This window comes from Diplotaxodon limnothrissa, linkage group LG11 (genome assembly GCF_057381915.1).
Source record: "Diplotaxodon limnothrissa isolate DT_005_m linkage group LG11, D_limnothrissa_male_GT1.1, whole genome shotgun sequence".
In the NCBI taxonomy this organism is placed as follows: domain Eukaryota; kingdom Metazoa; phylum Chordata; class Actinopteri; order Cichliformes; family Cichlidae; genus Diplotaxodon; species Diplotaxodon limnothrissa.
The window spans coordinates 39,093,067-39,118,209 of record NC_140606.1 but is presented as its reverse complement, the minus strand read 5'-3'; the positions used below and the strand labels follow the sequence as shown (position 1 = coordinate 39,118,209).

The 25,143-nt window shown below is 47.5% G+C and overlaps 1 protein-coding gene across 1 annotated transcript in view; it reads left to right on the top strand.

Annotated features, from left to right (window-relative positions):
- Nucleotides 1–25,143, top strand: part of nek11 (NIMA-related kinase 11) — a 51,217-nt gene that overhangs the window by 8,590 nt on the left and 17,484 nt on the right. The window contains 8 exon segments of the mRNA XM_085364956.1: nucleotides 7,028–7,193; nucleotides 9,130–9,248; nucleotides 9,504–9,568; nucleotides 10,731–10,857; nucleotides 14,412–14,531; nucleotides 16,085–16,178; nucleotides 16,301–16,421; nucleotides 23,425–23,543. Coding sequence (XP_085221082.1) covers nucleotides 7,028–7,193; nucleotides 9,130–9,248; nucleotides 9,504–9,568; nucleotides 10,731–10,857; nucleotides 14,412–14,531; nucleotides 16,085–16,178; nucleotides 16,301–16,421; nucleotides 23,425–23,543 — 931 coding nt within the window.

The following is a 25,143-nucleotide window of genomic DNA, read 5'->3' as shown; positions in this document are numbered from 1 at the left end:
GTTTAAAGGGAATGAAATACATAAAAAATGAATAGTCCCATGGGATAAGATTATTTTCTGCTTACTGAAAGTTAAAGATTGATTAAAGATGCTTCGTTCTGCGTTTTTTATTTTTATCTTTAGCGTTTTCTCCAGAGACAAAGAACAGAAGAAGAAACACCTCCAAACAACCAGAAAACCTAAAAGTGGGACACAAATTCTCCAAACTCTCTTACAAAATGCTTGCTTTTAAAATTCATGTGTCTCAGATGCTGGTTTTTACATTTTCATCTGCAGACACTCACAGGATGCAGTGGTTCATTGTTGGATGGCATTCCCGGGAATCTCACAGTGATATCTGCACTGTGGATTTACTGCATGAGGTGAAGTTTGGGTAAAATCCAAAAGTCCCATCTGTTTGTCAGCTGAAACACCGAACACCACATGCGGTGAAACATTTCTGTTCAGTGCAGCAGGTGCTGGAGATTTTAATCACCCTAAATGAGACATTACAGACCGGTCTCACATATGTCGGCAGATGTTTTCCTTTGGTACTTAGTCTGGAAATGTCTGCAGTAACCTAGAAAATTAGAAAGTGGAGCTTTTGCAGATGTGGTTAATGTTGCTGAGAAAGTAAACATTAGAATACGTGTAAAATATGGAGAACATAACAGTTAAAAACGCACACATTTTACTGGTACTAAAATAATTGGATAAGCAGAAGAAGATGGATGGATGGACGGTTGGATGGATCGATGATGGATGGATGGACGGTTGGATGGTCAGATGGTCGGATGGACTGACGGATGGATGGACGGTTGGATGGATCGATGATGGATGGATGGACGGTTGGATGGTTGGATGGTCAGATGGACGGATGGACGGATGGACTGACGGATGGATGGACGGTTGGATGGATCGATGATGGATGGATGGACGGTTGGATGGTCAGATGGTCGGATGGACGGATGGACTGACGGATGGATGGACGGTTGGATGGATCGATGATGGATGGATGGACGGTTGGATGGTCAGATGGACGGATGGACTGACGGATGGATGGACGGTTGGATGGATCGATGATGGATGGATGGACGGTTGGATGGTCAGATGGTCGGATGGATGGACGGTTGGATGGATCGATGATGGATGGATGGACGGTTGGATGGTTGGATGGTCAGATGGTCGGATGGACGGATGGATGGACGGTTGGATGGATCGATGATGGATGGATGGACGGTTGGATGGTTGGATGGTCAGATGGACGGATGGACGGATGGACTGACGGATGGATGGACGGTTGGATGGTCAGATGGATGAATGAGTGGATGGATGCACACCTGCTGTATAACAGACACCTTTGTGAAAAGCGTACCAGGCTCTGGGGCGTGGACCCTTTTGGTGTTTGATGCGTAGAGTTGTATATGTCATGCTGTTGTGCGTGTTTAATATCAGGAAGCTGTTTTGTAAATGATTTTCTCAAGCAGCTTGCTGCTGACCCATTTAAGCTACAGGCCGGCTCTATTTAAAGCATCGAAAAAGAATCTCATTTGTCTTCTGCTCCTGAAAGCCGGGAAGAACTTTTCAAATGCAGCCAACAGGAGCATGGATGTCATGTGTGAATGCTGTTTACCCAGAATACAATCGTGTCCACATACTTCTGGCTGTACAGTGACGCTCTCACACAGACAACATGATGCAAGCAGTGACTCACCTGAGCTCGTCTCCTCTGAGGTTTTAGGAGCAGCTGTGTGACCTCCATCGTCTCTGCCACACCTGGAGTTTCTGTTTTCAGTCTCTGACAGAACACGCTCAGGTTCGTTCAGCACAAACTTCCTGAATTCACCTGAGATCTGCTCCAAAGGTTCGTACACACCTGCTTCGGGTCCTCGGAGTCTTATTCTTGATCTCCCCCAGTCGCGGTTTCTTTGCAGCAGCTCCTCAAAGCCGAAGGCTCTGCCTCCTGTTCTACTTTTAGAAACTCTCGAAACCACAAATAAATCAGCAGTCTGAGAAAGAAGTCCTTTATTAGGTTGATGAGGAACTGTGAGGTCTTTAATGTTATGATCCTGATTATTCAGGACTACATGTGGAAAAAATCTGCAGTTAACAGGAAGCCAATGAGAAGAAAAACGCCTGCTGTGGCATTTTGGTTCAACTGAAGACGTTTCAGGGAGCTTTTAGAGCAGCCCGATAATACTCCCATCATTTCTCTCGTGTCCTGTGAACTCATAATCTGTCTGAGTGATTGATCAGTGTGCTCAAATGTCTCAAACTGCTGCCTGTGCTCGTCCAGCCTGCTGAGGCTCTAAAATCTTACTTCCTGTTGTGCTGATTTATCCACTTCCTGTTAAGCTTTCCCTTCAGCAGGAAGTTGTAGGAGCCAGCTGGGCGGCCTCTCGGAGAGGCTCAGACGCTGGAGGATGCATTGAGATAAAACGATCACCTGAGGGACAGGTGGAACGTCGCAGCAGGCCAGAGGAAGCTTCACCTGGCGACGTGTTTGAATCATTTATGTCTGAAAAGTCAATCAAAACGATTTGTTCTCTTATACCAACAATTTATTATGCTCAACAGCAACTGTGCAGGAGTGAAATAGACATATTAGACGACAGGAATAAATAAAAAAGCAGGAGAAAGGAGCAGGAGTGTTTGAAATCAGTACAAAGAGTTAATAGAGTCTGTGTGAGCGTCCTGAGTGATGAGGGTCACTCAGATTGGTGGGCAGGGGTCGGGGGAGAAGCTGTTAGTGAGTCTGGAGGTGTGGCAGCTGACTGACCTGAGGCGCAGACCAGAGAGCAGTGGGTCAAACAGGTGGGGGGCGGGGTCACCTGTGATGGCCCTGGTTTACTTGAGACAGGAGGATCTGGCGATGGCCTCCAGGTGTGTCAGAGGGCAGCCAGTGATTTTTTGGGGGGTGCTAATGACCCTCAGTGCAGCCTTCCTGCTCTCAGTCGTGGCCCCTGAGTACAAACACAGGAGGATCACGCTCTCCACTGAGGAGGGTAGAGCAGCAGCTCTGGGGTTGAACCCTGAGCTGTAAGCTTGTGTATCTCACCTGGCTCCGCCCTCGGCCTCTGTAACCTCTGCTCACCTTGCTCACATCATGTTTCTGTTCTTAATGTTGCCTCACAGAAAGAAGGTCCTGAGTTCAAATGCAGCGGGAGCCTTTTGGTGTAGTTTTTGTTCCTCTGGTGCTTTTATTACAAACATCATGTTTGATGTCACCAGATGGAAATCGTGGAGTCCGAATAAAAGGAACTACTTCATCTTCATGTTACTGTAGCTCGCTGGTGGGTGTGTCTCCTGCTGACTGTCAGGGTCAGAGTTCATTTGAGTGACTGCGAATCTCTCTATGACTTCTGATTGAAATCCTTCCTTCCTTCCTTCCTTCCTTCCTTCCTTTCTTCCTTCTCTGGTCTCGTTCTGGTTTACAGTTCAGGGTCGGAGCTTGTGTTTCTCTGCTCTCAGCCAAACAAAAACACACGATCTCAGGAGCATCTGAGCGTCGCACTTCAAACATCCTTTCTCCGTAGTTGCATAGCAACGGACGGTCGGCGCTCCTGGCTTGGTGAGCAGCTGAAGAAAAGCCCCTTTCAGTGCACATCACAGTGAGGGCTCAAAGAACTGAATGAAATAGATTTTTTTGCCCATAAATTATAAATTCAGGCTGTGAATTTGATTTCCCAGCAGCCTTTTGGCTTTAACGTGAAATCAAAGGCAGTAACGGCGCCGCTGAGCCGGTAGTTCTTTGAACGGGAAGCTTCTCCCCTGTGTTGGCTCACATTTGTGACCCTCTAAAATGAAGCTGAAGACAGCGGCTTTAACAGAAATCAGTGGGAGTGTCCTGTGGGTCTGCGTAAACTGAATGGATTCAAATATCCATCCATCTTCATCATTTATCCGAGGCCGGGTCGCGGGGGCAGCAGCCTAAGCAAAGAGGCCCAGACCTCCCTCTCCCCAGCCACCTCCTCCAGCTTATCCGGGGGAATACCAAGGCGTTCCCAGGCCAGCCGAGAGATGTAATCTCTCCAGCGTGTCCTGGGTCTGCCCCGGGGCCTCCTCCCGGTGGGACATGCCTGGAACACCTCACCCAGGAGGCATCCTTGTCAGATGCCCGAACCACCTCAGCTGGCTCCTTTCGATGTGGAGCAGCAGCTGCTCTACTCTGAGCCCCTCCCGGATGGCCGAACTTCTCACCCTATCTCTAAGGGAGAGGCCAGCCACCCTTCAGAGGAAGCTCATTTCTGCCGCTTGTATCCGCGATCTCGTTCAAATATCCTGAAATAGGAAACAGAAAAAACAAAAGCGGAAATAGGAAAAAATAGGTTTCCAAATGCACAAGGGAAGTGTTTCTGGGGAGACAATAAGCCGACGGACCAGTGTGCTTTTGCAGCGTTTTTCTTATTGCTGGTGTTTTCTTAAGTTGCAGTCCGTTTGGCCTCTCAGGGCCACCGTAAATCCCCTAGATCGTTTTAGGGCACGGTGGTGAGCACTGTTGCCGCACAGCAAGAAGGTCCTGCCCATATGGAAAAGAAATAGTAAAAACGTATATGATTTACTCATGAAAGTGGCCACTTTCACATTACTTTCATATATTGTTTTAGTAAGTATCCAAAACATACAAGTTTCATTATATAATTTTTCAAGGGATCTTATATCTATTTTTACTCTTGTATGCTTTTCATACAAGTTTCACACAAGACAGATACAAACTTTATAAGATTTATATATATCTTTTCCATGTGGGTGAGTTCAATTCCACCATCAGGCCGGGTTTGCATGTTCTGTTCGGCTTCCTCCCACCATCTAAAGTCATGCAGTTAGTGCGGATAGGTTAATCGATTAATCTAAATTGTCCGTAGGTGTGAATGTGAGTGCGAATGGTTGTCTGTGTGTTGGCCCTGCGACATGGCGACCTGTCCAGGGTGTACCCCGCCTCTCGCCCTATGACAGCTGGGATAGGCTCCAGCGGCCCCGCGACCCTGAAAAGGATAAACGGATGCATGGATGGATTTAACTTCCGCGTCTGACAGCTGTGATCACATTCAAATAAGTTCGTAGTAAAGACCCACTTGTTGCATTTCTGTTACAGGAAACTAACAAGCTGCACGTTCGAATCAGTCGTGAACTTTTTGAAAAATTTTCTGGTGGGACAGAGAAGATGATCCCAACATGTACGCGCCCTGACTTTGTTTCAGATCAAATCGGTGGACGTCATGTGTTATCCAGTGTGATGTGATGCAAATCAGCACAGTGTTAGTGAGGTCACAGAGGACCGTGCACCTCTACAGGACAAGAAGCCTTTTGGTAGCAGTCGCCCCCTGCTGGGCATTAAAAATATTTCAGGTTAAAGGTGTGTTGGGTTCATTTCTCACCTTTGTTAAAGACGAGCACCAGAGTGCAGACGGAAGTTTACTTTGCTGTTTTAGTTTCTGTGGAATAATCCTGAGTAAACGTTAAGTACTGAAGTGAAGTGTATCACAGCACGGGAGGGTTTCTAAGCTCATCCAAGTTGACGCACACGACATTCAGAAAAACCAAAGCAGCAACAAAAAACCCACAAAAAGCACAAAAAGGCAAAAAACTACAAAAGACTGAAAAGCAGCACAAAGCCTTTTCGCCTCAGTCGTGTGCAGGATGAAATCAGAGCTCACGTCTCTTTGATCCTTCTGTTCTGCTTTATGAATCAAAGCTCTGAGATTACAGATTCATGGAAGTGTGTGTCTCTGAGTGTGAGTGTGTGTGTCAGTTGGATGATGACTGACACTCTGCTCATCCACATCACTGATGTGCCGTCAGCATCGACAGCATCCAGCTGTTTTCCTTCACCGCGGAAAGTCTGCAGCTGCGGCGCAGAGACAACGACGCCCCCGTTCCCTGAACTAAAAGGTTCAGGTGGGTTCAGGATGACATTTCACAAACAGCTCGCTCTTGTTTTATTTAAATTTTTGCCTTTTCTCAGGAGAAAAGATTCAAAAAGGAAGAAAGGAAAAAATAATGTGACAGGTAAATGGAAATGTGACCTGATTCCTGCATTAATTAAAATGACAAAAACAAAACATGAAAACAAGAAATGATAGAACAAGAGTGGAGCTTTACTAAAGTACACCGCCACTGCTCTGCTACAGCCCCACAGACTGTACAGAAAGGATGGACACAGTCACCGCTGTGCCATGTTGCAACATGATGCTGTAACTCCTCATTTTAATGACGTTTAAACTGATGAGTTACAACATGAAGCTGCCATACAGCTGCTCTGAAGCCGAAAACTCGCCGTACAGGCCAAAACTGTTTTATTTCTGACATCACAGGAGGATGTTGGTGCTTCTAAGCTGCCTTCAGTTTTCAGGCCAGGACTTTTTGCTTTGACAGCAAACCCACAGCTGCCTGTGATGACATCATCAGTCACCCAGACGTTTAACGAGGGGCTCGTATGCGATAAATAAGATGGGATAAAAGAATTTTGAACGGTGCCTCGAGTGGAAAATAAACCGTCTTACTGGTATTTTAAGATACCAAAGTTACTACAGCACGTGTCCGGGCCAGTAAAATCACATAATCACAGTAAGCAGGTCGTATTTTAACTGAGGAATTTCCACTTTGACCCCGTGCTGCGTTTCTGCTGTCTTCACAGCAGAAAGTGAAGCCGAGGGGGTGAGAGCAGGGAGCTAATAAACCAGAGCCTCCATTTCGCCTGCTGACCTGCTCACCAATTTAACAAGAGCTGGAGAGACGGCCTGCTCGGTGAGCAGCAGCTGATTACCTCCCTGAGGGGGAGTGGTTTGAGACCACGCTGCTCCAGTTTTTAGCTTCGTGCTGACATTAGCAGTCTCTCCCTCTGGATGTGACCACCAGTTTTTATTGCAGAAATATCATCGCTCCACAAAGTTCTTACCCAGTACGCTGTGTGCATCCTTCAACTTTAAGGCACTGGTTCACATTGAAACGTTTCTAAAAGCTCCCTGCCGTGAACATCATGAACGCCATCAGTAAACAGGTGCTTCACACCTGCAGAACGTCCCTCTGACCTGTGTCTCTCATCTAGGAAGGTGCTGAAGCAGATTCCTCTGGGTGACCTTCGACCCGACGAGACGGTTAGAGCCACTCAGGAGGCCCAGCTGCTGTCTCAGCTGCACCACCCGGCGATACTGACCTTCTACCACAGCTTCCTGGAGAGAGCCGCCTTCTGCATAATCACAGAGTACTGCCTGGTAACAGGAACCAGGAGCACTCACAGGGAGAGACTGAATCCCTTTGATCCAAAACCTCACTTAACAAAAATAATCTCAGTAAATTCAGTTGGACCTTCAGTGTTCAGCAGTTACAGTCGGCCGCCAGTTAAAGAGGCCACGCCCCCAATAATGCAACCATCAAGTGTTAAAAAACGAACGTGTGAAGGATTTAAAACAGTTGCAGTGACCAGAGGAAACTAGTCTTTGTTTGCTCCTGTTTGAACCTCACTGTTGGAGCCTCAAGTGGACGTTAGAGGAACTGCAGGCTTTGCTTTTCTGCTTCTTATTTATAGCTGAATGTAGATCACTCACAGTAGCTAACGTAGCTAACTACACCAGCTTGTTTGAATGAGCGTTTTAAGTCCCAGAGAGACATGTGGTGGTAAAGTCTTTTCTTTTGGTAGCATTTCAGCATGCTTGGGTTGACTGTTCTCCCCCACTGCCGGCATGGTTCCCATTTTCAGCCTTGGAGCTTGAGGCTTGATTGAAACACTGCCTGTTTTTGGGAGACACGCCTGATGTGGGTTCAAACTCTCGGTCATCTACCACGGGAACATGGGTTTGCGCTAACTCGCTGTCCTTCTGTAATGCGCAGAGTTCAAGCTGCCTTAAGCCAACCTGCCCGACGCAGCTGTTAGAGTTCGTTCCTGATCGGGTTTAAAATGCCTCCCTGTCTTACGTTTCTTACACCTGCATGTCTGGTTTGTTTGACGTTGCAGTGAAACCGAGTGCTCTCTTTGTCCGGGGCCGCCGTGCTCTTCAAAAACATCCTCACCTCAGTCACAACACATGAGGAAGTAAGAATGAAGCAACCGTGACAAAAGCTGCAGATCTGCAGGTTTGCATCAGCGAACGTTGGGCCTGTGGAGAGCCCCTCTGTCTGATAAAGACACAATGAAGCAACAGCCTGAAACCGAACCCCCCGCCCCTCCCTCCACGCCATCTTTCACGCCTGCTGTCTCGATGACACCAGGTGCCGTCTTCACACTCAGCCTCTCCACTAATGACTCTCACGCTGCCTTCATCTCCACTCGTGTTTTTCTCTGCCTCCCACACTCGGAGTATCCCCCTCGCCCGCTCGTTTACGTCACCTGACGGCGATCCTCCCCCCTCATTACCCAGCTCTCTCCCTCCTCCCCCGCCTCCTTCAGCATCTCCTGAAGATTTGAATCACTGCTGCAGAACAGTTCACGAAGCTTCCCGTGCTTCTGTGCTGCCAACCGGCTGGTTTTCTGTTCTACAAACACACAGACTGAACAATATTTAGGCCTTTTGTGAGGATTTAGTGTAATTCAACACACTTAAGCATGAACAGGCTGCGCCTTTGGAGATCTTAAGAGCTACTGTTTCTGTTCACCCCATTACCCACAATCCCCTGCAGAGCTGTGGACGACTCTGAGGCATTGCTTCAGCCTGATAGAGTGAGCAGAAAAATCTGATTTGACGAAGAAAAAACCGGAAATCACATCGTCTTATAAAATCCAGAACTGAGCAAACAAAGCTGGAATCACAGCAACGTAAATGTCACGTTTGAACTTTCCTTTAATATCTCAGTAATCTGATTATAATCGTCGGCACATCAGCGGACGGGCTGCAGTTAGCTGCTGCTGCTGGCAGTTGGTGCGGCTCCTTTTAATTGCATCAGTCTGACAGAACGTGAACACGCCAGGCTGAGAGCGAACAGCAGTACCGACCTGTAGCTGGAGTTCAGCCACACGTTAATGAGCTGCTGGAGTGAAGCTCTCTGGCTGCAGGCGTCCCCAAACTGGTCTGCTGTCAAAGCTTCCTTCATTTCACACAGAAGCTGAGACGAAAGCCTGAGCCACTCAGGAGCTGCTACTGTGGAGTGAAGTGTAATGACACATGCACTTCAGTCAATGAGTGACGCATCACTTCCTCCTCGCTGTGCCCTCAGGATCGGGATCTGGACTGTAAGATAGGAGAGGTGAGACGAGCTGGGCGGAGCCTTCCTGAAAGCCAGGTCGTTGATTGGCTCATCCAGCTCCTGCTCGGCCTTCGCTACATACACGACAGGTGCAGAGTTTTCTATTATTTCCTCTAAAGTCGTCTTTGGCTTTATATGAAGCGAATCTGCTCCACATGTTTTATCTGCTGACACTCGGTAGTTAAGTAGAAACACGTTTTTGTGGTTTAATGAGATTCTAGGTGACAACAAAAAGTCACAAAAACAGTAACATTTGTAGCTGGTTAATATTAGAACAAATGATTGCAGATTGAAGTGGCTTCAGTCTGCAACCTGCATTTTATCCGCTGTGCTGCTCTCTGCAGGCGGATCCTCCACCGAGATCTGAAGGCCAAGAACATCTTCCTGAAACGAAACCTCGTTAAAATCGGTGCGCGTCCTCTTTGTGCTGCTGCTGCCGCGAAGGCTTGCGGTACTTTCCTCACGTTTGTGCGTGTATTACAAAACTGTCTGCTGCCTAAAAGGGCTTCTTCCTCTCACTAACAGCAACAACAACAAACAGGGCCGCAAATAGAAGCGTGCTTCCAGCTAACGAGTGGGTAGTAACGCGGGAGGAAGTGGGTTTACGCTGAGTGTGTGGAGTGTAAACTCAGCAGATTGTTGCTGCTGCTGCCGTCTGCAGTTTTGAACCAGAACTCTGTGAGAGTTTAGTTTACCAGCTGCACACACGGAGCACCGACGCCACAGAGACGCTGCAGATCTACTGTGCAGTCATGTGAGCGGCGTTACGTTCGGCACAGTTAGTGGTTTCCAGTAGCTGTCAGCAAAGGTGTCGTCTCACTGTGTCACGATCAGCCTTATGTTAATCAGATATTCAAATACATCAGCGTAGAATTAGAAGTTCCAGATCTGTATCCACAGATCTGCTCATTCACTCATTGGCTGTTGCTTTGGAGCTGTCGGGGTCAGTAGCGGACACTCTGGTCCATTTCCATTGGATTAGTGCGTTCTCCAACTTTAAATGTTCATTGTGTGTTTCACAGCTGAGCGACCGAGTGTCTCTGACTCTCCGCGGCTCCGTTGCTGCTACAGAAGTTATTTAAACCTCTGACGTCTCGGCTCAGGTGCTCTTCGTGGTCTCAGAGCGTGATGTTCCCACGTCGAGCTCTGAAGAGCTTTTTGTCGCTGTTTGAGGGCTGCTGGAGGTGAATAATGCAGCTTTGCTCTTTATAGACAGAACAAAAAAGCAGAAGACTTGGAAGGAAGCGGGAAAATCGTTCAGGCCGAACCTGAAGCTTAGGAAAGGGTGAAACCGGGTCTGAAGCGTGGTGCCGGAAACCTTCACTGCCTGTGGGACAGCTCATTGATTCTTTATGATTTCTGCAAAGCGTGGTGAGGATCACGCAGGTCTGTGGATCGTTCAGTATCTGTGGGATGTATGTACCCGTGACGTTATCGGCCCACCGTGACACAGAGCATGTGTTTGGCGTGTGCAGGTCCAGGTGTTCACGGACCTTCTGCAGGTTCTTTAGATGTTCAGATTCAGTTTAACAGCAGATCAGTCATCAGGATGATGCTTCTCATGTTTCCAGGTGACTTTGGTGTTTCCTGCCTGCTGATGGGATCATGTGACCTGGCCACCACCTTCACAGGGACTCCGTACTACATGAGCCCAGAGGTGCTGAGCCACCAGGGCTACGACTGCAAATCTGACATCTGGTAACCTTTTAAAGGCCCCGTGTGCAGTGTTGGTATTAATATTCCTTTTTGACTGGTGCTCAATTTTGTATTTTCAAAATAGAATTAAAATAGTTGTTATTGGTTATTATAGTTATTTTTATCAGGCGGATGATGTGTGTCTCATGTTCTGCCTTTGGACCTTGTCTCCTTTTCTTCTGACCACACATTTGCAAAGCTCAGCTTAGTTTTTGGTCGTTCGTGACGTTTCGGGTATTTAGTGTCGGATCAAACCGCTTCGGGCGTGATCCGAATCTTTGGCCGGTTTGAAGTTTTTAAGGATTTGAGACCGACTCTGAGATGAGGAGTGTGGCTGCAGGCTGCTGTCTGTGTGGAAGCTCTGAGCCTCCTTCAGACAAAACATGTTCTTTGTCATTGTGAAACAAGATGAAAGGGATTCAGATAAAAAGCCCAGACCTCGGTTAAAGGGAATTTCACACCAGCTTTGTGCAGCTTCATTTCCCTCTGCTGTGATTGGTTCTGAGCTGGAGGCTGTACAGGTGCATCGTGGGAAGGGCTGATGGAGGAACACCTGCAGGTGGAGAGCAGGAATTCATTTAACTGCTGCTGCTGCAGGAAGGAAAGCGAACGGGCTGCAGTCAGAGACTTTCCTGCAGATTTTACCCACAGATCCAGTTTTCACGTTCTGTACCTGAGGAGGAGTGGAGAGGCGCGGTGCAGGCTGCAGTATAACGAGGAAATGATGCTGAACAGGACACACTGGTGTAAATCACACCACAAATTGTAAATCCTGATATTTTTGTCATCCAGGTTGCTCAGCACAGTTGGTGTACATTTAAGTTTTAGGAGGATAAAGGCGTGCGTTTGTTGTCCCTGCGGTCTGAAGCGGTCCCTGAAGAAGGCGTTTGTTCCACAGATGTTTGTGCAACTTTCAAATTGAATCTGTGACGCAGCTGACTGAGTTTAACATGCAGAGAGGCCTCTGCCAAGATCCAGCGAGGACGAGATGAGCCTGATCTCGCTTGCATCCTTGACGGCAGAGAAATAATCAAAAAGAGCTGACAGCAGCAGGCGGGACAGCGACTCAGACACGCGTTCAGTCGACGTGTGGAGCGCAGAGGTGGCCTGACAGGGTGAAAGATGAGACGGAGAGAGCTGCTCCGGGAAGTCAGCGTGGGACTGACGTTTCCAGTTAGAGTTCAGGACCGAAAGATGCTTTTATTGTGATGTGTGATGTAATCACATGTAATCACGTGTGTTCGGTGAGTGATCGGTGCAGACTGTGCACAACAGGAAATGAGGGAGAATAACAGACAGTGCTCTAAATGAATCACATGAACGTTTTCAGTAACATTACTGCAGTAAATTCAGTAATCACATTACAGTCACAGTTATATAATTACTCATGTTACAAAGGCTCTTCAGGTATCTGCACGCTGGGTGGACAGGAATGCTTTCTTCCTGCAGCTGATTTCAGGTCTGTGCTGGTGGAGGAGAGCGGCGGAGCCGTCACATTACTGTTACAGTTACTGTGCAAAAGCACCGACGCACAGAGTGCTGTCAAAGCTGCAGCAGGTAACAAAGCAGCGACGAGCAGTCAGCACCTGTTCGTGTGTCCACGGCTGAATCACCGCGGCGCTCTGATGCGTCTGGGTCGGTTTTCGTCTTTGCTTTGTGTTCGTACATAAATACTAAGAGAAAGATCGCGTGTGTCCTCGTTAGGATAGGGATTCGTGTTGGTGTGTGGAATTTGTTCCTCTAACTGTTAATCATGTGGTAATGCATGTGTGGTCCTTTTAAGGAGTAACGTGAAAATGATGTAACAACTGGTCTAACGAATCTCCGGCGAGGAGCTGAGTAAACAGCCGTCTGAACCACAGCGATCTCTCTCACCAACACCAGTTTGTGTTTATACCAAAGTCAGTGTAACTTTTAACTCGAATAACTAAACATAAAAATATTTACAAGAATATTCTTATGCAAATTTTAATGATGTGACTTTGATTCAGTGTTTCTCAAATCATCAATATTATTCTCTGTCTCGTGCTTTCAGTTGAATTTTATTTAAATCACAGGAACAGTCACTTCAAGATGCTTTATATCGTAAGATAAAGATCCTGCACCCCAACAATCAAACTTTGGCGACAGTGGGAAGGAAAAACTCCCTTTTAACAGGAAGAAACCTCCAGCAGAACCAGGCTCAGGGAGGGGCGGGGCCATCTGCTGCGACCGGTTGGGGTGAGAGAAGGAAGACAGGATGAAGACATGCTGTGGAAGACAGACAGAGGTTAATAAGAAGGATGATTAAATTACATTTTCCTCCTCAAACACAGGAGATCCAATCTCACAGACACACACACACACACACACACACACACACACACACACGCACACACACACACACACACACAGACACACACGCACACACACACACGCACACACACACACACACACACACGCACGCACACACACGCACACACACACACACACACACACAGACACACACGCACACACACACACGCACACACACACACACGCACACACACACACACACACAGACACACACACACACACGCACACACAGACACACACACACACACACAGACACAGACACACACACACACACGCGCACACACACACACACACACACACAGACACAGTGTTTAGCCTCCCCTCAGAGTGTTGCTGCTATAATTAGAGCAGCAGCGAGCGCGGCTCCTGCTCTGTGTGCTGACAGACGAGACGCTGCTCGCTGACAGATAATCCATCCCCGCGACGCGCACACACCCACACGTTTGCGCTGCTCTTTGTGAGGCCTCTCGTTGACTTAATGCATTCGTTTCCTCTTTAACCTCACGTTACGAACGACTCTGCCGAACACCGAGCGGTCTAACCTGAACCTTCAAACAGACTGACACGTCCTCAGGCTCAGGGTCCTCGCAGTGGTAGTCACACAGGCGGGATTTAACTGTGAGGGCGGGGGCTCCGCACGTTTCTCAGCATTTCAGTTTTCTTTAAGTTAAGTTTTCAGTTAGCGTAGCGACGTTTAAATGATGAGGTAGCGGCAGGTCGTCCTTACAAAGCTGCACAGAGCAGATGAGGACGGCGGGACGTCCAGAAATAAAACACACAATAACCTGGCACACTAAACGGCTCCTGGGATTTAAAGCCGTGTGAATAAAACTGAGTCTGACCTGAACAGTCAACGCTCCCGGTGACGGTTGCATCTCCTGCCACTGTTTGGTGTTCGTCCTCTTCAGCCTCAGAAACCTTTGATTTGCTCCTGACTCGTGTAGACTTTAACAGCATGACTGACGGCAGCTTCACATTTCCTCTTTGCTCTGATTGCTTCAAAAGTGATCAAGTGAGACTTTAAACTAAAGAACTCGAACCTGTCTAACGTTTGTCTGCAGATGAAATCACTCTGAGATAATTATCATCATCACTGAGTTCACGTAACTCCATATTTGAGGCAGTAGGTAGAACCAGCACCTTTAGTCGGTGATTGCACAGCCCTGGGTGTGTGTGTGTGTGTGTGTGTGTGTGTGTGTGTGTGTGTGTGTGTGTGTGTGCAGGCAGACGAAGGTTCACCTGCAGACGCTCAGGGACAGGTCAGAGGTGGAGAAGATGACCCCCAGAGAAAGGATGAGACTCCGCAAACTGCAGGCTGCTGATGAGGAGGCCGGGAGACTCAGGTGAAGCTTATTTATCTCTGCAGCGCCGCCTTCCACGCCATTATAGTCCCGCTGGTATGCATAGACCTGACACGTAGGGTATATAGAGAAGGTTGGGTGGAGCTTCACTTCCAGCCGACGGTGGTCTGAATGTGAGGCTGATGAGTTATTTTCATAAGAAGATATGAGCAGGACAAAAACACAAAAAGACTCTTTTACAAACAGAGTGAGCGTTCAGATAAACTCATATATGCACCTAACATATTAAAAATGCAACAAAATAATGTGTAATCTTCAAACACACATAAAAAGGAACAGCACAGCTTGGATCGTGAGATTGCTTCTGTCTGCCGACGGTCCGGGACACAGAACGATTACAAAGAAATGAAATTGCAGCCGTGTGTTTGTTGCTGGCGTTGATGGTCGTGTGCAGCGATGAACATTAAGGCTTAATCAGCGTTGATGAATCTACATCTGGAGGAAGGACGACTCCGATCCAGACTCCTGTTTCCTGTTTCACGAGGGGCAGCAGCAGGCGGCTCCATCAGGACTCAAAGCCGTGACCTCGATCAGGCGGCGTGAGAGCAGAGTGACATTATCCAAATTGGATCTGACACATTCTGGTTTCCGTCCCCCCGAGCCGGCGTGCTAATCGACTTTCGTCACGGCGAGGGGGCCGTTAAACGCTTGTTATCGTCACTGCGTGCGTAATAAAGTGTGAATGTGCTCAGAAGCCTGTGAACGACGCCAGCGCGCCGCCAACACGGATCCTCGTCAGATGGCGTGCAGACGGAGATCACATGGGAGGGCAGGGACGACAGCAGGCCGGCGCGGCTGTTTGGCAGCAGGCGGGCGGTTCCTGCAGGACTTTATGTCGGAACCAGAACCTGAACATGTGTTTCATCAAGTCCGGCTCACATGAACTTAGAGATTTATCCACAAATACGCTGCCGATCCTCCCTGTTCGCTCTTAATGAAGCAGCTGCTGACTCCACACCTGTTTACACACTTACAAGCCCATTAAACAGCTGTGGTTATCTGTGGTTATCTGTGGTTATCTGTCCCGTGGACACATCCAGCAGGCTGTTATCACCTCCTTTATTGGTGGCGGGCGCCCCAGAAGCCACCTTTCATTACCAGGAAACTTGTGCACTACCCTGAAATAAGGTTATGGTTCCCTGTTTGCTCTCACAGAGAGATGCTGAGGCTGTCAGGAGACGGGTGGAGGGTTGTAGCTGCAGAGCTACAACCCTCCACCCGTCCAACATGAGGATTTATGCATATTTATTCTACAGGTTATATACTGTTATATATTCTGCAGGTTATTTCATGACCAAAGTGTAAAACAAGGCAGAATAAGGGCACCATGAACAGCAGCTGGGCAGAGCGGCATAAACCACGTGTCCACGTCCCTGAAGCATCTTTATTGTGGCAGAGTGCAGATGGTTGTCAGGGAGACAGAACGGAGGCAGGAAGTGGTCTAAAGGTGCACGAGGAGGCGAGCTGGAGGGGGATCAGAGAAAAACCTTCTGAAGGAACTGTTACCCTCACAGCGTGTCTTCTGTCCTCTACAGGAAACTGGCTGAGGAGAAGTACGAGGAGGTCCACACCCGCAGGAGGGAACTGAGGAGCCGCCATTTCCAAAAAGTCAGTGTGGATGTTCTGAATGTAAGAAACACTTTGTTGTTCCTCTGATACTCGACCCGGGCTTCGTGGGTTTCTCTGTTGTTCTCCGAGTCTAACTGGGTTCCAGTAAAACACTCATTTAATGCTTTTCCACCAACCGTTAGGAGAGCAGAGAGGGCGGAGCCTGCCAGAGTCAGGCTCAGCCAATCAGCAGCCAGAATCGCCAGAACGCTGGAGGGTCGGCGCCAAAACCGAAGCAGGACGAGTCAGAACCAGAACTGCACGGTGAGAAAACAACAGACATGGCGGCTCGTTCATCGCCACGCGTACACGCAGAGAGCACACAGGCGCAGACTCAGAGGGCCGGAGCTTCCCAAGGGGTGGAGCTTCCCAGAGGGGTGGAGCGTCACAAAAACCACCTTAAAGAGCACAAACACAAAACGAGCGAGAAGACCAAAAACAAGTGCAAAGAGATTAAAAACAATAAAGCTGTGGTCACATTCGCTGCTTAACAAATGTATTAGTCATTGAAACAAGAACACAAATGTTTTAGAATCTGTCAAAAAATTTGTTTGAAACTAAAAATGATGTTTTTTATTCTGCAAACAACAAACAAAAGCAGCTGGAAATGAATCAAGATGAACTTTCAAACTCCAAAACTCATTTTTCTGTTCAGGGATGAAAGAAATACGTGTAATTCAGCATCTAATAATAATAATAATAATAATAATAATAATAATAATAATAATAATGTGCTTTATTATTTCTATCTGCCCTTTTGTATTACAGGACATTTGAATTCAAGGATTACAACAATAATTATGTTATAGTGATAAAAATATCATCAGGCTTGCACATGCTGGTGGATTAACCATGAACATAAACAGTGATTATTGTTTATTTCGGGCAGCTGTGGCACTAACCTTGAATCGAGCGGTCGTCCGATGAATCTGTGAAGTTTTTTAAAAAGCTCTTAAAGAGTGAGAACGTCTGAACTTGGACGTGTTGAGTTCTAACATGTGAAATATCATTAAAATGTTATGTAACTAAATGTAACTAAATTACAACACTCGACACTTTTTCCGGAGCTCGTTTTCTCGGTTGCCACGGTGATGCATCTCCTCTGAAGAGTCTGGACGACGAACGCGCTGCAGACGTGAAACGTGCTTCCTGTGGAGTTGCAGCAGCTTCAGATTTGTTTCTGTAACAAACATCAGAAACTTTCGGTTCTTTTCATGGTTCTGCAGGTTTTTCTGAGAGGTCCCGAAGTACGGACCAGATTCAGACTGTGAATTATTGAGTTTGGGGATGTCTGTTCTACCATTAAATAATATATATTTATGTTGATAAGGTCAGAAAATGTCTTTTCTTGGAGGCTTCTTCAGTAGGAACCTCAGGCTGAGACTTAAAGCAGGTTCTCTTTTCTCCACATCAAACTCAGAACTCGGAGCTTGTGTGAAACTTCAGCTTCACGCTGGACGGCTAAATTACGCAGGCTGTGTCTGTTCAAGTGTTTCTAACAGGCTTGGAGAACATTTCCTCAGCTTGCAGTTATGATCTGTCTTCAGGTTCATATTGCTCCCGTGTTCTGTCACTGACGTTTCCTAAATAAACCCAGCAGCCAGCGAGCTCGAACTAATAAAATTTGCAGCTAATGTGAAGCAAAAGCTCTCCAGAGGGGTCTGCGTTTCAGCAGCTTAATCATACGTTTATCTAAAAATCCTTCGGAGGTAATAAGGAAGGCCAACAGCCAGAAAATTTCATTAAAGTTAATGTCATTTGTAAAAAATCAGCTCAGGCGAGACAAAGAAAGTCTGAAATTTCTTTGTTATCGTGCTTTCATCATCGGTCCCTCCTGGATTTTTCACTTTTTATGAGCACAGTTCAGAGCTGAGGGCAGCTGTGGGAGAATGCTGAGGTTATATCTGAGTTATTCAGGTTTTTGCACAAGAGAAGGAAGCAGAAACGTGGATGACAGTGAAAGTCTCAGCGCCTTAAAATGACTCAACATCAGTATCATCCAGTAACCTGCCGACATCTTTGGAAGCAGTTCAAACCAGTTTACATGGAGAAGATAAAAGAGAATAAACAGCTTCAGCTCGACAGCGTCCTTCCTACGGCTGTGTTGGAAAACACTTTGACTGAACATCAGCAAACAGCTGAGGAGCACTTCCTGTTTCTCTGGGAAACACCTGAAACCTCCGTGAAGTCCCCGAGCGCGAGCGCGATCCAGCAGGACCGATTATGAGAGGAAGCCGTTGGAGTTTGATCAGTTTGGTGAGAAACTCGCAGCTGGAGACGTGAGCCTGCAGGGAGCTCACAAATAAAGAAACAGAGCTCTTTATGTACAAAGCAGAAATCTGTTATATGAGCGGAAGCAGCTGCGTTGGTTTTTCATGCTTCCTGGGAGCAGATGGAATTTCGATTCTCCACACGGAGAGTTTTCAGGGATGAAGTGGCCCCGCGGCGTTTCACAGACACTTAGATTCACATCAAGAAAACAGACTTCATTTAATGTTTTCATAGTTCTGAACAGAAACTAGGTGGCTCTGCTCTCCTCCAGCTCTCAGCTTTTCAGTTTGTATTCGATTGGACGGTGAACGCGTGACGTTCGGGATCAGATCCACATCTTACACTTCAGGCGTCCTTCAGCAGCACAGACGCTGAGTGATGAGGAACCGCCGACAGGACGTTTGGCTCGATGCTGAGTTCATAAAGGTTCGACTGCATCAAACTGCTCGGGAAGTCGTAATGAAACCTGAGATTTTCTCTCCTCCGGATGCTCAGAGACAAAAACAGAAAGTTAGTTTGTGGAGCGAGCTGCATTTGAATAAAGCACCAAATCCACACTGTTTTACTTTTAAGCTTAAATTTCAAAACTTACCTTTTTTTTTCCATTTTAAATCCTGATTTTTATTTGTTTTTGTTTTTAATGTCTCTGTAAATACTTTGAATCACCTTGCTGTTGAATTGTGCTGTATAAATAAACTTGCCTTGCCTGGGAATGATCTCGCTGGAGGAGCTGGAGCTGCTGTGAAACAGGGTGTTAGTCGGCTTTAAAAGAAGACCAGTGTTTGCGTTTCACAGCCGCCATCGCAGAACTTGGTCACTGCTCTGAAACAGCGAGGAGGAAGTGGAAAGACTCCCGCTGGTCACGTCCTTAAAGTGACTCATCATTAGTTTTTGATTTATTTGCAGGCTCTGGTTCAACACGTTAAACTGCGAGTGTCTCCACAGAGAGCCATTTCTAAGTAATGAACTTTGAAAGCTTCATTTTGCTGCCAGCCTTTCATCATAACACACGTCACCTTTTCCAAACCGGCATCGTCTTATTTTAGTTTTCCAGCTTCACGCTCCTCAAACCGTTTTCTCATTAAAGGGTCCGAGAGCTCCGACACGACCCACGACAGGCGGCAGCTCCTCGGAGAGTCACAGCCGCTGTGGTCTCAGCAGCAGAGCCGACACCTGAGCCTCGCGTCACATGGTGCTGGAGCTCAGCCAATCAGTTTCTAGACAGCTTGATATCACAGAGGAGCCGCTGGTAAAATATCTCCTGAGTCAAGAATGAGTGAACAATTTGATCCATCAGTTTAATGTTAACTGAGTAAAAGACTCGGAGCTGATCTCATGTTATGGTTTATTCGAATGAAATCCAGTCTCGTTTGTCCGTCACTGGGATGCTGGTTCTGTTTACATGTGTCAAGTTCCGAGCTCCATGTTTCTGACAGAAGCATCTGCATTCAGCTCAGTTTTAGCTCACTGGGATTACAGAGAGAACGTGAGCCTCACAGGACCACTGAGACCTCCAGCACAACCAGGATCAGGGAGGAGCAGCCTCCTACCCGACTGCTCGGTGGTTCAGGGGAGAGAAAAGAGAAAAGAAGGAGCATCGAGAGACCGGGACGAAATATAAACCACAGGAGAGAAAATGGGAGTTGATAAAGTGAAGTAGATGCATTTAAACGCATGAGGAGGAGAGTGGTGGAGAGGAAGTGCTCAGTGGATCGTTAGAGGTGTCCTTCAGCCTGAGACACAGGACAGACACCCGCTAGTTGACGCCGCTGCCTCCCATGTCTTCATCAGGAACACGAGGAGCTCTGACTCCAGCATGTCCCACGTCTACCTCAGGACGTCCTCTCAGTAGGACACACCTGAAACAGGATCCGGATCAGATGCCTGAACCACCTGAGCTGGACTCATGTGATGACGAGGAGTTGTGTTTGAGCGACTGAGGTTGGAGGACAGTGACTGAAAGCTCGTTCTGTCATTCACTCTCAGAATCATGTAACACTGTCCAGAGCTCGTGGTGAGGAAGGTCAGGAAGGTACACTGACCGGTTAATCCAATCAGGCAGCACTAATCACAGGCCAGTGCGTCATGTTACGGCTGCAGCAGGCAGGATCAGGACCAAAACCAAAGGCTGAACTGAAAAAGGCTTCATGTGCTGTGACAGAACCCGGGAACATTACAATGAAGAAAAACAAAACCGAAACAGAGTTTTCAGGAAACGCAGAGGAAAGCCAGAGCAATCAGGGTGTGTGATTATTAACGACGCAACAACAAACAGGGCTCAAATACACAAGAGAGCAACGAGGGAACAGGAAACACGGCGGGCACACAACGAGACGGGGAGGAAGCAAAACCAAAGACACTCACATGGAACTATCAAAATAAAACAGGAAACCAGAGGCCGACACTGAAACGCAGGCTGACAGAACACGAGGAGCAGAGACAAGAGTAACAACTGTGACACGGAGCCACGACTGAGTGTGGGACATGAAACAAACATGAAGACAAAGAAATCACTGAAGAACTTAGAGAGCCAGAAAATACACGAGACTACATGATGAGAAAAGCACTAAATCCCCAAATATCAAAGAATCCAAACTTCCACACTGGGTCACCTGACTCAGCACCATGTCATCCTCCATCCACATGAGGTGGCGTCATGCTGTGGGGATGTTTTTGAGCAGCAGGAACTGGAAGCGTCGTCAGGGTCGAGGAAAAGATGAACGTGTTTGTGGTCTGACGTTTGGCTCCGTCTTCATCTCAACAGACCAGTGCAGCATCCTCATCCTCGCTGTAGACAGCGATCCGTTGTACAGCCTCTCGCTCACCCTCCCCTCACCTGAGATACTTACTCTAAACTTCCTCCCTGACAAGGGAGCAACAACCAAAAGTTAATTACGACCATCCAGTTTAGGAACGCCTTTTCCATTCCAGCTCACGTGTTGTGACGCTGTCCACAAGTTAATCGACCTCCGTGGGAGGAAAGTTTAGGAAGCCGCTCCGCACTGTGCTGCAGGCACTGCAGGAAATGATCGTAAAATCACTGCCTTAACCCTTTGAAGCCGGTCGGAGCAGCACGCTCTGTTTTGCGTAACTATTTTTAAATCCCGGTAGCTCTGCAACCACGTGAGCTAGCGCAATAAATTTTTTTGCATATGAAACCGGAGGAGTTGTACTTACATCTTATGCCATCAGCTTGTCCTCGGTCACAGTTTCCTTCCACATATAGCTTTGCAAAAACTGCATAAAAGCACTTGCAGCAACAAAAACATAATATTCCAGAAACACGCTTTGCCGATCCGATCAGCTGTTTGTAACACTTCCTACGTCCATCAGCGAACTATCGCATGTCCGCCATGACCTGCCCGAAACCGGAAGTGATGTCATTTTGCGGAAATGTAGTTTTTTACCACCAGGATCTCATGAGCCTATACTGGTGTTTTTAAAAGTTATGTTTGACTTTATGACTTTCTGTGTCGTTTCTGGGATGCTGAGGACTCATATTGCACTGCTGGAAATAGTTTATTTTGATGCACATGCTGCTTTTTTGCAAATTTGCAGTATAATATTTATTTTCGTTTTTCCTGCAGTGTATAAAAATTGGTGTATTTCAAAAATAAAACTATGAAGACACTCAAAATAAATTTCCTGTGGAAACTATTTTGTGCAACTTTTTTGTATTTACAGTTTTGAGGGACAAGCCTCTTAAATTTCTCTAACTAGAAATATATGTTAAAAAACAAAAACTATTTTCAATTTTTTTGTAGTTTATTGCACTTTTTTTGCAATTTATGTAATTACTATGCACTTAATGCATACATATTATTAACATTTAGGCTGTAATGGTTGTATTGATGTATAGCAACTTGAAATGCTCCCAAAAATGGCTCCACAGCAGGTAAAAATATAATATAAGCTCTGGTGGACTTGGTTCTGGCAGGTCTTAAAGGGTTAAATCTGATCAAGGAACTTGCAGATACGCTGTAACAGGGTTTTTCCAGGTGCTGAACACTCCAGTTTTGTAAATAACTTGTTAATCTGAACAGTCGGGTGATTTGGGAGCTCAGAACATTTTATTTTTATTGAAATCGCAGTAGAGGCGGCGGCCTGTCTTTGACCTCTCCCTGACTTTTCTCTGCATCTTTTAGTTCAACCTTTTATTTCATGGTAGATTCCCCTCACGTATGCTCCCAGAGCTCCGCCCTCTCCTTAATCCCTGTCGTGTGATTGGCTGATAGTGGCGGAAGAGGCTCTGTCAGACCTCAGAGACACCATGAATTAAACATCCTCCATCTTTACAATTCTCCGAGCTCGTTAGCAGGAATAATTACCCAGACGCAGCGCCTGGTAAAGCAGACAAATGAAATCCATCAAGACTAAAGAGGTTAGGAAGCATTCTGTCCATCAACTCCTCCCTCTCGCTTCACTTTATGAGCACATTTAGTCCTCGGCTGTGTGCGTTTTAAATAGAAGTGCGCACACGGGCCGGCATGGTGTCACTGCAGATAAAGAATGCGATTACATGTGAAGCTTAAAGTAAAACACTGAACATTTCTACCCAATAATAGGGAGGAGTTTCCACATCCTGGTTTCTGTGATCTGCAAGCAGCTTTACAACCCCCTTCAGCCCCAGCTCCTCTGCTTCATGCTGTTTCTGGCTCAATGAGTCACGATGGCGGCTCTGTGAACATTATAAGCGCCACAGCCAGACTGGGCGTGGTCATGGATCTTTAACCCTTTGATCACCAGGATGCTGCAAACAAAAGTCTCTTTATGGTCATCTTGCATGTCTTTGTTTTGTCTTATTGAATTCATTTTGAGTGTCTTTGGTCATATTCTGTCTGCTTATTCTCATTTTCCGCTGTCTGTCAGCTGTCTTGTTGTCTTTGCTCTCATCTGTTTGCAGTCGTGCCGCACGTCTTTGTGGTTGCTTGACTTTCGTCTTCTCCTGTGTTGGTTGTTGAAGTTGCTTTGAAGTTGTTGCTGTACGTGTGTGCAGATATCCCTGAGGATCCCCGGGCTGCAGAAGTTTATTACAACCAGGACAGGTTCGACTCGTGCTCAGAGGACGACGAGCCAGCGGCACCTGCAGAGACTCTGTACCTGTCTGACCCACAGGTGAGCTGCTTTTAACGTGCTTTCATGGCTGAACATAAAATCTGCACGAAGAGACGAATGTCATGGTCCTGGGCCATGTGGGCCCAGTATTCTTAGTTCCTTGTATTTTTGTATTTCGTTCCTTATTTAGGCCATGTTTTCTGAGTTGCCCTGTTGTGTTGTTCCCTAAGTGTTTTCCCTTCATGGCTTTTACCCCCTGTGTGCCCCTCTGTGTATCTGTGAGCCCTCGTCTCTCCTTATGTTTTATTCCATGTTTCCCCTGCCCATTATGTCTAAGTTCTCCCCGTGCTCTCTCTCCCCCCTGTGTGCCCTCTATGTATTTATGAGCCCTCGTCTCCCTTTGTGGTTGTTTCATGTTTCCCCAGCCCGTTATGTCTGTGTTTCCCCGTGCTCTCTCTCCTCCTGTCTGAACCTCTGTGCCTGTACGTGTCATGTTCAGTTCACCCCGCCCTGTCTCGTTATGATTATCAGTGTCAGCTGTGTTCCCCGTGTGTGCCCACTTTCCTCGTTTACCCTCTGTGTATTTCTGTCTGAGTCTCCCTCTGTTCGGCGTCGCGTTCTCCCTCATGTTGTGTGTTATCCTCCCCGTGGTTCGGTTCCTTGTACATCTCATGCTTTAGTTTTCCCAGTTTAGTTTATTTTGTATTGTTTCTCGTGGCCAGCAATAAAGCTGTGTTTTTTGAGTTTATCCCCGTGTCTGTGAATCTGCATCCTGGGTCCTTCTCCTGCCTGCCACACAACGTATCATGACAGAAGAACGCGACCACGATATGGACCCAGCAGTTCACAACCCCTCCGCGGACCTCCAGGACGACGCGACCATGTCGGACTCAGCGGACATTTCAGAGGAGGTAGGGGAGGAGCTGAACCGGCTCTGCCGCATTATGGATTGCATCATCGGATGCGCGGATCCAAGTGTGGTTTCCACAGGATTGGCGGCCGTGGACGCCGTTTTGTTGCGGGAGCCACGGTTGCGACAGCTCCCCCACCTCGTCGAGGCGTTTGACTCCCTGGGCCCCCTTAAGGAGGAGCTTCGTGCCCGTGCGCTGGCCCAGAGGGTCCTGAATGCCGCCTCAGCACCCACACCTCCGTCCCGTGAACGGGTGTCATCGCCGCTGTCTCATGAGCCAGTAGCGGTCAGAGTTGGAACGGTGAGGCTCGCCACTGACACACCTTCCGCCCGCACCCCGCCGGCTTCCGCGTCTTCACCGCGGTCTGGCCGCACGGCGTGGCGCACGGAGACAACGGAAGCCATAGACTTTGGCGAGGAAGAGCGGCAGCAGGTGTTACGGGCTTATCGGGAGGACGAGCTCCGGTGGAAACCCTGGCTCATCCCGGAGGAGGACCTCTCACCTGCTGCACAGCCTACCAGCCGCTCGCCGTCTCCGATCCGCTTAGGCTATTTTTCGCCTGTCTCATTTCTGGCAAGGATGGGGGCGGACGACGGGGAACTCACCACTACGTCACCCTCTGTGTTGGCGCCATCAGCGCCCATCGCGCCAGCTTCCTCTGCTCGAAGGAGGCGGCGCGCCCGCCGCCATAAACCGGACAATGCTAAAACTACAAAACATGAAGTGGACGGCGGGTTCATTTTTGATAG